Raw genomic sequence first — 14,449 nt, 5'->3', positions numbered from 1 at the left:
ACTGTGGGGAGAGTCTGGAAGCTATTCCCGTCCACAGTCTGCATTTCCCAGGCCCCGCGCCTTTGCTCAAGCTGTTCACTTGCCTAAAATATCCCTTACACCCCCATGTCTAAAACCTACCTACTCTTCAAGAGCCAGGTTAAATGTCATCTATTCAAGTTTTTCCTGATCTCCAGACAAGTAACTTCTTCCCCCACAGAGCTCCCCCCAAGCGGGCACCTGCACCCAAGCCCTTTGCACATACTGCCCTGCTTTACGGTTTCCTGGACAGTCATTTACTCAACTCTGAGCACTCACTAAACACCAAGTACCAAGTGTTCTTTCTCTCTCCAGCTGCAAACTCCACGAGGCCAGCCCAAACCCATCTTACCGACACCTGTATCTCCACCGGGCCCAGTACAGTGGCCGACATTCAACCACTGTTAAGACTCTGGACGAAACGCCTCTGTTACAAAACCTCTGCTGGCTCCCAGTGCCTGGGTAACCCCATTCAAACTCCTCAGGTGGCGTTCAGGTCCCCCGTGACCCAGCCCAAGCTACCTCCATGGGCCACCTCTTACGTGCGCTCTGTACGCCAGCCGAAAGAGACGCCCTCACCTTCCTCAAACTCACCCTGCACCCTCCGCCTGTGCAGTGCTGCGTGTGGGCTTCTCCCTCCCCACTCACCGCTGCCTGGCCAGCCTTGTGCGTCGTCCTCCCCCTGGCACACCTCACAGGTCAGTTTCCCAACAGAGCCTTTTCCTGGTTGATCCACGTGGCTTGGAGACCCTAAAGTCCCCTCTCACCTTCCTTACAGCCTCACTGCACTCTATTCTGTTTTCCAATAATTTAAGTCTCTCTTCTGTGAGGCTGTAAACCCTTAGAGGGCAGTAATTACATCTAACTTAGGCCTGCGTGACCTACGGCGCCCAGCAAAGTGCCTCACGCGGAAACACTCAAACAGTGGTGGTTACCTGACAAATGAGTGAACAGATTAATTCCTTTCCCCCTTTGTGCTTCCCCAAACCCCAGAAATCCCATCTAGACAGCTTTGGGGCAAGATGGTTCTCCTTCTAAATCCACATCCCACAAGGAGAAAGACTTAAGAAGGAAGGAGGAGCATACCAGGCTGAGGCATTGTCTACAGGGCTTCAGGCTCTTACCTCATACTCAAAATCACCCCCCAGCGCCCCAATGTCCAGGTGCAGGTTCTTAAGAAGCTCACTTGAGCTGCGGACACTCTGAAAACAAACACAATTACAGGGGGTAAGTCAAGGAAGCTGGTCAGCCCAGGATGCAGGCCAAGAAGCTCCTTGTTTGTTGCTTTCTGGGTCAGACCTAGGAGGTACATAGACTGGGCAAGAAATGAAGCTGCGGGCTAGAAAATCACTTGACTTATTTTTAAAGCAGCAGAGGTCAGCCAAAAGGTGGAAACAACCCAAGCGTCTATCAACAGATGAATGGATTAACAAAATGTGGCACATTCAGACAACGAATTACCCAGCCATATGTGCTACATGACGATCCCTGAAAACATGCTATGTAAAAGACGGGCAGACATAAAGTGGCAAATATCGTATGATTCCACTTAAATGCAATATCCAGAATAGGCAAATTAAAGACGGAACATAGACGAGAGGAGACCAGACACTGAGGAGTTACTGTTCAATGCGTAGAGGGTTGCAGTTCGGGATTTTGAGCGAGTTCTGGAGATGGATAGTGGTGCTGTATCACACTGAATTGCACGCTTAAAAGCGATTACAATGGTAACTTTCATGTTATATATATTTGACCACAATAAAAAAAACTTTTCTAAACAGGACAAAGGGTTCCCAGGCCAGGAAGAGGATTCATCATTACCTGGTTGTCACTCTCTGCCTCATCCTCCTCGTTGGTCTCCTCCCCTAAAGCCAAGAGGCTGAGGGCTTTCTTGTCCTCATGGATGGAGCCCAAGAGACCCTTTGTGTAAGCAGAAGTCTTGAGACCCTGTGGAGGCTCCAAAGTAGAGAAGAAAAGTCAAGGGACACACCAGAAAGACCTGCAGAATGCCTGCCCGACTCTCTTTCGGTTTGGTTGTCTCCCAGCACAAGTCTGCCACGGCCAGGAAGCCGACCCCGGCAATCCCAGCTCACACAGATCCCTCCCTTTTCCAACTCCTACCACCCCGGCTACCAGGATGGGAAAGTTAGCACTGCAGGCCCCATGGCGTGGGCCTGTCCTCTGCAGCCCAGAGTCCACGTTCAGCATCACACAAGTGTGATCTGCCCTCCCAACTTGATTATGAACCTTGAGGGCTCAGCCCATGCCCTCTCTTTATCGTCCGTGGGCCATAGATCCTAGCATGACACACGAAGGCCCCACAGGAACTAAATACACTGAACACACACACACAAAAACCATTTACCAGCGTGAGTTCTCCAAGCTGACCAGATTCCACTGAGCTCCCCAGGCTCACGCTTTGCGATCCACGAAGAGCAGAGGCCGGGGCATCCACAAGGCCTCTTAAGGGAGCCAGGCCCCCAAGAGGGACGTGGACTGGGGCTAATGAGGAGCCCGGGGCCTGGGCAACACAAAACATCTTGTTACAAACCCAAGAAACCACGTGGCCCTCGGAGTGTCAGAAGCAGATATAAAAATAAAACATCTAAATCCTGCCCGCTCAAATTTAAACCACCTCCGTTCGGAGGCTGCTAATGAAACACAACATCCAGAAATTACCATTGTGCCAACTGTGTGAGAAATCACAGGCTGGCTTGCTGATTCCCCTAACTTTGCTGCTAGCGCACAGCTAACGGTCGTCTCACATCTGGCAGATGCTGCGGAGGGTTCTGCTCCCCTTTCAGAAGCCACGTAGGAAGTGGGGGGGGCAGAGGGGGGCAGAGACAAAAGCCTCATCTACCAGAGGGAGAAGTCTCAATAGATGAAGTTTAAAACTGATGAACCAAGCAAAAGCAGCCGAAGCGTATTATTTACAAATATGGAAGTACGCACGAGAAGAAAGCAGTTGTCTCTGGGGAGGGGTATACGCGCCCAGAGAACTGCTGGGTTTCATTACCCACCTTTTGGTACTACTTGCCTTTGTTTGATATGGGCATGTATTACTTTGATTAAAATAAATAGCAACTATGAAAAAAAAATACATGAATGGCAAAAGAAGAACTTTCTTGCCCCGCTCCACTGACGAGGAAGGTGGCTGAAAGGAGCCTGGCCCCCAGTTTCCCTGTTCTCACGCTGGCCAAACGAAGGCTTCGGGCTAACGAGGACAGGGAAAGAAACCAGGCTGGGAGTCAGAACTGGCAAGGCCTCAGCGCGCTCACAGACTCCTGAATTCTCAGTTTACTCATCTGCAAGATGGAGATGATGTGTGCCTTGCCGCTTAAAAAGCAAGGTTTGCTGGGAAGTTCAAAAGGGCTCATGAATGTGAGGAGCACATGTGAGGGGGCCGGGGCTACACCGATGTTGTGGAAGGGCTGTTATTAGAGGGACTCACATAGGACTCACGCAGCTGGAGCCCGGGCTTAGGAGAAGGAGCAAGGAGAGCATTCTGGGGACAACTTACAAAGACCTCTTTAAAACTCATTACTCAAACTTAAAACGCATCAAACAACACGAAACCATTCCCCTCTAACCCCAAGGAGACCAAGAAGAGAAAGGGGAGGCCAGAAGAGGTCAGGCTGAGGAAGCACAAGTGGCCCACTGTCTCTCATCCACAGCGTCGGCTCAAAGGACCAGACCACCGGGCAGGGTCTCGGCGGGGCCCCTTTCTGTGTGGGAAGGGCATCAGACACTCCTCCGAAAGGGGGGTGAAGTCCCGAGCCTTTGAACACCCGAACCACTGCCCAACCACCTGGCCTGATGCAGAGTACTTCCGTTAGGCACAGAAGGGACACGTAACGCTCAGGCTGGCCCACATAAGCCAGCATCAAGTACCGGGCTAAGCCCCTTCTGCGCCACCTCTCATTCTGCTCTCACAACAGCCCGAGGCCACAGTCCCTACAAATGGAGACTGGGGAGATCGAGAGCCCTGCCCAAAGTCACAGGGCCAGCAAGGGGGGCACAGATATGGGACTGGAGCCCAGGGCTGTCTCTAAGCCACTATTTTACGCCACCGTCTGGCTGTGGCAGAGAAGAAGCCCAGAAAGGCTTCTCTAAGGTAAACTGGGGGCAAACTGGGCCCGCTCGTCCTGACTTCAGCCCTCCCAACCAGCCCCAGCAGATCAGCAACCAAAGTTCCTCCCACACTGTATTTATGGAAAAGTACAGACTCCTACCATGGCTAATTTGCTAACGTGCTGGGGGCTGGAGGGAGGGAAACAGGCATGCTGAGGGCTTTGTTCTCCCAGGCCTTTACCAAATCAGTGGTTAGCAGGGAAATTACACATTCCTGGCTCCTAGCTGATCATCTTCTATAGCTGGCCATTAACTCTGACTATGGGCTGTACGTGGCGTTGTCCTTCGGAGCGGATAAACTTGCTGCCGTTGGGCTAATTAAAACTTTCAGGATCATCTGCAGCTTATCCGATATTTATAGTGCTACAGTAGTTATTAAAGCTAACAGAGAACCAGGGCACGCCAGCAATTAGAAACCAGAGGGAACAACTGGGTAAAGCCACAGCTGGGCAGCAGCAAAAGAATAGCTGGGGAAATTCAGAGCGACCCCTGTGGTCTCTGATCCAACTTGACTTCTTCTGAATGAAGAATATGGTGTGACTCTTTAAAGGGACAAAGGTGTCGGGATGATAGGGACAGCACCGTCCTTTGGCAAATCCCAGCAGCGGAGGAAGTGACGGTACCAACGAGGTCTGTGCAAGCCTGACACAGGTTGTTCACATGGCTTCTGGGAGCCCTGGGAAGCCAGGAGCAACAGCGGCTCGCGAACGGTACGGAGATGCTGGGTTTCAGCCCCTCATGACTGGATTCACACTCCAGTTCCGTGGGATTCCCACAAGGGACTAAATTCAGAGCTTAGGGGTGCGGCGTCCACTTGGGAAGCCTCTGTCCATAATCACCCGAAGAGAAAGTCTTCCCAAATCCTGGGAAGGTACGTAGATCCTGCATGAGTGCCAAGATCGGTGCCACCTTACCCTCAAAACTGATCATCTGCAAAGCCTGTGACCCATCTGTGAAATACAGTTAGCTCCAGGGAAGGGAAGTCTAGATACCCCGAGCCGCTGTCTCGCAGGTGATGGGTACAAGAAACATGAAGTACACGTCACCCCACAAGATGGCCAGCCTGGGTAGTTCAGGGATCAGTAGTTACAAGGGGAGAGCAAATAACAGGAAAGCAGGCCTGATGGCCGAGTCAACCCAACCTGCTGCCTCCCTGCCAAGTTCACCGAGTTCAAGTCCAACGTCAACTCGACGGGCTCCCTCCCTGCCAAGTTCACTGAGGCCCGCGGGCCGTGCTTGCTAAGAAGCCTACCTGGTTGAGAAGCTGCGTCGTGCCTGACTCTGCAGCAAGCCCTCTGTTGGAACTCAGCTCGACTAGCCCCTGCCTGAGGGGGCTGCTGCTTGGCTGGAAACCGGCTTGCTGACGGGCCTCCCGCCCAGCAGGGGCAAGAGCCGCCTCCAGAGGACACGCCAGCACCTCCGGGCCACAAGTCAGAAAACTCGCGTCCCTCTCCATGGCTCTGATGGCCTCGTGCTCCCCCTCACTAGATATCGTGGAAGACTCGGCTGCCGTGCAACAGACCCTGCTGGCAATGTCTTTACGCGGCATCTCCTGCGTGCTCTCGGGCAGCCCCAGGCCCTCCAGCTGCCTGGAGATCTTGACCATCTGCAGGATGTGCTGGTAGAACCTCTGATCCTCAGAGTAGTCTTCGCTCTCAGAACCCTCATCAGTAGACCCCTGCATGGGGGACACCTGGAACGCTACAAAGGGGCTGGAGTGCTGATCTCTCAGGCCGGGACCCGCCTGACCCACGCCCCGCCCAGATCCCTGAGAGCTCTGCAGGTCCCAAACGAGGTTATGCACCTCACCCAGGATCTGAGAGCCAAGGTGGGAAGCCAGGCTGCTGCTCTCCAAGTCAGGCTCAGACCCACTAGGCTTCCTGTCTTCTTCGGGGGGGTCTGTTGACCCCGGGGGTTGTCTCTTCTCACCAGTAGGGTACCCTCCAGGGGAACTCCCTGAAGGGGCACTCTGGGCTGGCTCTAACGCCAGCGGATCAGGTGGCAATAGGAAGAGTTCCCGAGGTGGATCTTTAGCTGAGGCCCCTGGAGCCTCAGGGTCACTGGGTTCTGTCTCCTTGCAGCTGCCGGGGGTATCCTTGTCGACAAGCTTGGACACCTGTCCCATCCACAGTCCTGGGGGCTCTTTTCTCCTCCTCCCCCTGCCCCTACTCCCACCTTCTCCAGAAACTCCCTGCCAGCTCAGGCCTTCAGCTGGGCCGTGATCTAACAAGAGCAGCGGGTTCTTCCTGGTAGGCAGCATGTGGTCAGAGGAACAGGGGGACCCGGAGGGCTCCTCCTCAGGGGATGGTGAGCGAACGGGGCTCTGGCTCTTGTCCCCACCGGGGCCAGTGGAGCCCCGTTTGGCCATGTGGCCCAAACCTCTGATGGTTTCAGAAAGCTCTGAGTGGACAGAGGCCTGGCACCTGCTCTCCAGCACATCCTGCCCATTCTGGAGGGGCCGGGTATTCTCAGGGCCCAGAGCACCGGGCTTCTGCTGTCTGGTCCTCAGTTCCAGATCTTCTATTTCAGGGTCTGAAAACCCCAGGTAGATTTTCTCTGTCGGCTTCTGGGGTTTCCCCAGACCCTGCTGATCACCCAATTCTGTTCTGCACTGGGCTCGGGCCCTGCCTAAGATTTTCTCCACGTCGGCAAAGATGTGGTGGGTTCGGGAAGCTTGGCCCTTGGAGAGTGGCTGAAGCTTGCTGGGCAGGGCGCCCATGAGAGGCGAGGGGATGTCACCCAGCATGCATGGGCTCTTCCCTTTCTTAAAGGAGCCCTCGCTTCTAGCCTGCATCTCTTGCTCTAGGTCCAGATCAGCAAGGCCAGGTGCTGGGAGAGGGGATGGGCCGCGGAGAAAGGAAGGAGGCGGCAGAAGTCCCTGCTCAGGCTGTGTCTCCTAGATGGGTATATAAACATGCAAGAAAAACTGAGACAGAGCACTTCTGATTTACACTTGCTACCTCAGCCCTTGGCAAGCCCTTAGCAGAAACCCACCCTCTAATTAAAGTAAAACACAAACCAGGAGGGGGAAAAGAAGCCAAAAACTCCCTCTGACTTCTTTGTTTTCTGGGCCCTAGTTTCCTTATCTATAAAGGGGAGGCTGGACCAGATCAGTGGCTTACAAACCTTGCTTCATGGAAACTGCAGGTTCATTGCACATGGTGCCCTGGAGGCCACAAGAGTGTACATGTCACGGGGAACGGGCGTCACTAAGACCTACCCCCAGGTTCAGCTGGGGTAGCTCCACTTCTTGACATGCTGGACCTTCATAGAGGAATGACTGGAAGACAGGGCTTCACTACTAACAACTGTCAGAATTACCAACCAGATTATCTCTAAAGGATCATCAAGCTCTCAGTTCTGTGACTGGTTAAGTTTATAAAACCCACCAGCCTTACCAAGGACTACCAGAAATTGTCTAAGAAGGGAAAGAAGAAGGGAAACAGCCAAAGAGGGGAGCCCGGGGATGCCGTCAAGGTCTTCTGGCACGAACTTCAAGACACGAACTGGCACTGCTCAAGAGAGGTCCACAAAGACAGAAAACCTTGAGTCTAGAAGAAACTCTGAACGATAAACCTCACCCTGCAAACATTCACAGTAGGCTCCAGCCGGCCTGTGCACGCATACCTCCGGAGAGCCCAAGCCACCTGTGCCCAGGTCACCCACCTGGCTCAGGCCTGCCCTCTGGACAAACCCAGCTCTGAGGCACTGTCCTGAGCCTGAGAGCCAGACTGGCAGCCCAGGACTTCCCAATTGTCCTCAGCTCCACAGAAGGAATCCTTTTTAACAGGGAGTTCCACGCGCTCAGTCACACACCCAGAACTCTGTCACCTGACCCTCCACCCCAGAACCCTTGCTTGGTCCCTTCTCTCACCGTTACTCATGCCAGAGCCTGCCCAGACACTAGGTAGTCCTGGGTTAGTGAAAAGCCCATTATCCACCTTCTGCCTTTGAAACACATAACATTAGAAAAGTCAACCGATTTGGAAATGACTTGTCCTCTTTATCTGGAGGGACGGGCTTGTTATCTTATTTCTTGGAATCATGAGTAGTGATAGGTGGGGGAGGGGAGGGGAGGGAAGAGTATCTGTGGAGCTTGGAAGTGTTGAAAAAGATTAATTCATCACCAACCATCCGATGCCAGACTTGACACCCTGAGAAGGAAGGAAGAAAGGGAGATGGAAATCTTCACTGAAACAGAGACACTGGTGGGAAACAGACTGCAGACAGAGAGCAAATCAACTGGACAAGTGAGAGGGTTGAAAAGATATTCTCAGTGCCCCCCACCTGGCTGGTCTGATCTCCTATGTGCCTCCCTCTCCTCAACATGCCCCACCTGCACCCCACCTGGGTGAAGGATCCCCTGCACCGGCAGAGCACTCTGGGAGAGCCTGGCCCTCACATCAGCACGGCTCCAAGTCTTAGCTTCTCTACCTATAAACCCAGGGCAATAACTCTGCTTCTTAAGTTCAGACATACTGGAAGGACAAATAAAAATAAGGGGAAAGAGCACTTTCAACTCAGAGTGAAAAAGCTACCTGAGACCAAGATGCTCACGCCGCAATCAGATTTCAGTTACGCACCCCTACCCAAGGACAATGGCAAAAAAGAACAATCCACAAAAGTGGATAAAGCCCAAAGCTTTTCTTTTTGGACTTTGAAGGCAATGGCTTTCTGACAACTGAATTATGGCTACACCTGACATCTATGAATTTGCACCACACTTGAAAGGCCTGGCTCTGAAAAAAGAAAGACACTCCACTCATCTAGGTTCTCTGTCAACTGCCCCCCTGTCCCCCACTCTCCAGAGGGGTAGACGGTATCCCTTCTCAGACTGCTGCAAAGCAACATCCTCAGGGGAGCGCGCTTTCTCGATAATCCTCCTACATAATATGTGCTTCCCGGGGGGAGGAGAAAAGAATTTTTCAGAGACGATAAGAAATTCCAGAAGCTAAAGGAAAATCTGCCAGAAGACAGGCATAACTGAGATGATGTACTATCAAGCAATCAATGTGTTATTGGTGTTGTTCTGAACTTCCCAGCTGTAAACACCTAGGGGTTCCCAATATCCCCTGAGGTTTCAGGCCCAGCTCTCTGGGGGCTGGCATCCACGGACTCACCAGCAGACTTTTGGAGGTCTCTTTGTCCTTCTTGTCTTTCTTTTCCTTCTTCTTTTTCTTGTCTTTCTTGTTAACGGCTCCTGGAGTTGACAGCTTCCTCCGCTCTTGGATCACCAAGTTCCGATAGTGCTCGTCACATGGATGGTCCCACGTGGACTGCCCATTGGCAAAGTTGAAATAGTAAATATCACCTGTGATGTCCTGGCTGTAGGGAGTGGAGGTCAGAAGTTAGTCCCTGCTCAGGTCCAAAGCTACTTAGGAAAAAAAGGAAGAGAATAAAAGTGGCCAGGAGACAGAAAAGAAGGAAGAACTGGGTGAGAGGGACAGAAGGAGAGAGAAGACACGGGGGACGCAGGAGGGGATTTACACAGAAGGAAAGGGTACCTTCTGGCTAACATAGGAGTTAACTTAGATAGGAACAAAGGACTGGGATAGCTAAGGACTTCTCTAGAAGAAAATGTACAATCATTGGGGTTCCTAGGAATAAACTTGGTTTGAGATGGATAAGTACAGATGCTATGGGATCTTAAAGACAAGTTCTAGGATTGACCTTCCTTAATATTTTCATAAATGGTCCAAGGAAGAAAGAGGCACTGTGATAGCTCTGGTCTTACACAAGATTCCCATCTCCTAAGAAATAACGATCCAAGCCAGTGGAGATCAACAATAAAAGAAAATAATGTAAAGGTGCATTTCATGAACCTGTGTTTCAACATGGACAAGTCCAAAATAAGCCATTCTTCCAGCCACCATTATCAAAAATTCATTGGGACAGCTACAGAAAACAAACAAACAAACAAAATTCACCATAGCAATACAAAAAACATGATACCCAGGAATAAATCCAACATGTACAAAATCTTTATAAAGCTTCACTGAAAAGTCAGGAAAAAGAAAAAAAGAAAAAGCTGTTGGAGAGACAGCCCATGTTCCTCAATAGAAAGACTCAAGTCTGGCGGCACCTGGTTGGCTCAGTCAGTGGAACATGCGACTCTTGATCTTGGGGTCGTGAGTTCAAGCTCAATCTCAATTCTAATAAAAGAGAAAACATGCAGAAGTAAGCAGGAAAAATATTAGGGATGAAAGACAGAAAGGTAATAAATGACAGATAAGTGCATGAGAAGATGCTCAGTATCACTAAACATCAGGGAAAGTGAAATGTACAACCACAGGGAGATATCACTTCCCACCCACTGGCACGGCTATTGCCAAACAAGCAGAAATAACAAGTGCTGGGGAGGATGTGGGGAAATTGGACATCTCGAGCACTGTCGGTGGGGATGGAAAAGGGTGTGGCCGCTGTGAGAAGCACTAGTTTCCTAAAAATTAAAAACAGAGAGACCATACAGCACAGCAATTCCACTGCTGGATATATGCCAAAAAGGAAACCAGGGATTCAAGCAGATTATTTGTCCACCCATGTTCACAGCAGCATTACTCATAAAAGTCAAAGGGTGCACACAGCTCAAATGTCCATTGACAAATGAATGAATAAACAAAATGTAGTACATACATACACTAGAACTGGATTCAGTCTTGGCAACGAATGAACTACTGACACCTGCTACAACATGAATGAAACTCGCAGACATTATATCAAGTAAAATAAGCCACACCCAAAAGGCTGAATATCGTGGGCCCACTGATTTGACCTTGAATAGGTTAATTAACAGAGATGGAAGGTAGACTGGATGTTACCAGGAGCTGGGGGGGGGGGGGGGGGGGGAAGGGCAGAATGGAAACAGACTTTGTTTGGGAAGATGAAAAAGTTCTGGAAATGGCTGGTGGTGATGCTTGCACAACACTGTGAATGTACTTCATGCCACTGAGCTGTATATCTAAAACTGGCTGAAACAGTACATTTTACATTATGTATGTTTTACCTGGAAAAAAAAAGTACAAAAAAATGTATAATTTCAGTGTGAAAAAAGAAAGCGCAAAGAAAATTAAAAGACAGGAGGTGGGGAGAAAATAGTAGAAACAGTAGTATAAGATTAATACACAGAAAAATCTGGCACAAGAACAGACACTCAGATCAATGGAACAGAATAGAGAACCCAGAAAGGGACCCACAAATCTTTGACAAAGCAAGAAAGAATATCCAATGGAATAAAGACAGTCTCTTCAGCAAGTGGTGCTGGGAAAACTGAACAGCGACATGCAGAGAAATGAACCTGGACCACTTTCTTACACCAGACACAAAAATAAACTGAAAATGGATGAAAGACCTCAATGTAAGACAGAAAGCCATCAAAATCCTCGAGGAGAAAGCAGGCAAAAACCTCTTGGATCCTGGCCACAGCAACTTCTTACTCAACACGTCTCCAGAGGCAAGGGAAACAAAAGGAAAAATGTATTGGTTCCTCACCAAAATAAAAAGCTTCTGCACAGCAAGGAAACAATCAGCAAAACTAAAAGACAACTGACGGAATGGGAGAAGATATCTGCAAATGACATATCAGATAAAGGGCTAGTATCCAAAATCTATAAAGAACTTATCAAACTCAACACCCCCCAAAAAAAAGAAAGAATCCAGGGAAGAAATGGGCAAAAGACATGAATAGACACTTCTCCAAAGAAGACATCCAGATGGCCAACCGACACAGGAAAAAATGCTCCACATCACTCATCCTCAGGGAAATACAAATCAAACCCACACTGAGATACCACCTCACACCTGTCAGAATGGCTAACATGAACAACTCAGGCAACAACAGATGTTGATGAGGATGTGGAGAAAGAGGATCTCTTTTGTACTGCTGGTGGGAATGCAAGCTGGTGCAGCCACTCTGGAAAACAGTATGGAGGTTCCTCAAAAAATTAAAAATAGAACTATCCTACGAACCAGCAATTGCACTACTAGGTATTTATCCAAGGGATACAGGTGTGCTGTTTCGAAGGGACACATGCACCCCCATGTTTATAGCAGCACCATCAACAATAGCCAAAGTATGGAAAATATGGAAATAGCCAAATGTCCACCAATGGATGAATGGATGAAGAAGATGTGGTACATATATACAATGGAGTATTACTTGGCAATCAAAAAGAACGAAGTCTTGCCATTTGCAATTATGTGGATGGAATTACAGGGTATTATGCTAAGCGAAATTAGAGAAAGACAAATATCATGTGACTTCACTCATATGAGAACTTTAAAACACAGAATAGATGAACACAAGGGAAGGGAAGCAAAAATGATATAAATACAAAACATAAGAGACTCTTAAATATGGAGAACAGAGGGTTACTGATGGGGTTGTGGGAGGGGGGATGGGCTAAATGGGTAAGGGGCATTAAGGAATCTACCCCTGAAATCATTGTTGCACCATATGCTAACTAACTTGGATGTAAATTTTTAAAAAATGCTTTGGGGCACCTGGGTGGCTCAGTCGGTTTAGAATCCGACTTCGGCTCAGGTCATGATCTCGCAGTTCATGAGTTCGAGCCCTGCATCGGGCTCTGTGTGACAGCTCAGATCCTGGAGCCTGCTTCAGATTCTGTGTCCCCCCCACCCCACCCCATCCCACCCCTGCTTGTGCTCTGTCTTTCAAAAACAAATAAACATTTAAAAAAATTTTTTTAATGCTTAAATGAAAATAAAACCCACAGAAAAATCACTTTTACCTTCTCAACAAAAATAATAATAAGCAACCCAGCAGACAAAACGGCAAAGAATATAAATAAGCAAATGGCCAACAGATGGCCAGCTCAACTCTATGAATGATTTGAGAAATGCAAATTTAAATGATCCGGCATAATTTCCTGTCCTTGTATCAACAATTTTTTTGTACTCATCATTTTGGAGGAATCGACAATTTTTTTATTGATAATTTTTTTTAAAAAGGCTTCAAACCCAACGCAGGGCTTGAACTCATAACCTTGAGATCAAGACCTAAGTTGAGATCGAGTCAGATGCCTAACCAAATGAGCCATCCAGGCACCCCTAATTGATAATATTATTAAATGAACAACCATATGTACCATTATTGGAGGAATTATTAAACTATAAAGGAAGGTAATGTATGATTAACTAACAACATTTAAATTCTGTACATCTTTTAACACACCACTGCAAATCCTAGAAATTTTTTCTAAAGACACACATACAGGGGTGCCTGGGTAGCTTAGTCAGTTGAGCATCAGATTTTTTTTTTTAATATAACTTATCGTCAAGTTGGCTAACATACAGTGTATACAGTGTGCTCTTGGTTTTGGGGGTAGATTCCCGTGATTCATCACTTACATACAACACCCAGTGCTCACCCCAACAAGTGCCCTCCTCAATGCCCATCACCCATTTCCCCCTCTTCCCCAGAGCCCCCCATCAACCCTCAGTTTGTTCTCTGTATTTAAGAGTCTCTTACGTCTTGCCTCCCTGTTTGTAACTATTTTCCCCTTCCCTTCCCCCATGGTCTTCTGTTAAGTTTCTTAAGTTCCACATATGACTGAAAACATGATATCTGTCTTTCTCTGACTGACTTATTTCACTCAGCATAATACCCTCCAGTTCCATCCACATGAGCATCAGATTCTTGATTTTGGCTCATGTCATGATCTCACGGTTCATGGGTTTGAGACCCACATCAGGCTCTGCTGACAGCGTGTAGCCTGCTGGGATTCTCTCCCCCTCTTTCTCTGCCCCTCCCTCTCTCTCTCTCAAAATAAATAAACAAACATTAAAAAATAAATAAAGACACACATACAAAACCTCAGGCAACATGTTTACCAAACTGAAGAAGACATCTGACTTCTCCTCACCTAGTGCCAAATTCTCAGATGCCAGAAACAGAAAGAAAATGTGAAATCTGAATAACAAGTGTGTGAACTGATAGGTCAAGGCTGGTGTCTGACCTGGACAGAGACCCTCAAAAGCTGTTTATTTATTTATTTATTTGTTTTGTTTTGAGAGAGAGAGAGAGAGAGAGAGAGACAGAAACAGAGAGACAGAGAGAATCTTAAGCAGGCTCCACGCTCAGCACAGAGCCTGACACGGGGCCCGATCCCATGAACCTGGGATCAAGACCTGAGCTGAAATCAAGAGTCCGATACTCAACCGACTGAGCCACCCAGGCTCCCCAAAACCCGAGTTTTAATGCCAGTTGAAAGGCACAAAATACAGCCTTAGACCTTCATGAATTGGGAAACTAGGGGCAAGACCCTTGCGTATCACTGGGCCC

At 48.7% G+C, this 14,449-nt stretch overlaps 1 protein-coding gene across 8 annotated transcripts in view; it reads right to left on the bottom strand.

The window, feature by feature from the left end:
- CEP164 (centrosomal protein 164) overlaps positions 1 to 14,449 on the bottom strand; it is a 66,881-nt gene that overhangs the window by 38,208 nt on the left and 14,224 nt on the right. For 7 of the 8 annotated variants that reach the window (XM_042905046.1, XM_042905050.1, XM_042905052.1 and 4 more), the window contains exons 4-8: positions 9,270 to 9,474; positions 5,402 to 7,045; positions 2,384 to 2,539; positions 1,840 to 1,974; positions 1,143 to 1,220 (exon numbers count right to left, since the gene is read on the bottom strand). In XM_042905046.1, coding sequence (XP_042760980.1) covers positions 1,143 to 1,220; positions 1,840 to 1,974; positions 2,384 to 2,539; positions 5,402 to 7,045; positions 9,270 to 9,474 — 2,218 coding nt within the window. The remainder of the gene's footprint in view (positions 1 to 1,142; positions 1,221 to 1,839; positions 1,975 to 2,383; positions 2,540 to 5,401; positions 7,046 to 9,269; positions 9,475 to 14,449) is intronic. The other variant, XM_042905053.1, reaches the window with a different exon arrangement.

Source organism: Panthera leo, chromosome D1 (assembly GCF_018350215.1).
Source record: "Panthera leo isolate Ple1 chromosome D1, P.leo_Ple1_pat1.1, whole genome shotgun sequence".
Taxonomy (NCBI): Eukaryota; Metazoa; Chordata; class Mammalia; order Carnivora; family Felidae; genus Panthera; species Panthera leo.
The sequence above is the reverse complement of the archived record's forward strand: the minus strand, read 5'-3'. Positions and strand labels throughout refer to the sequence as shown.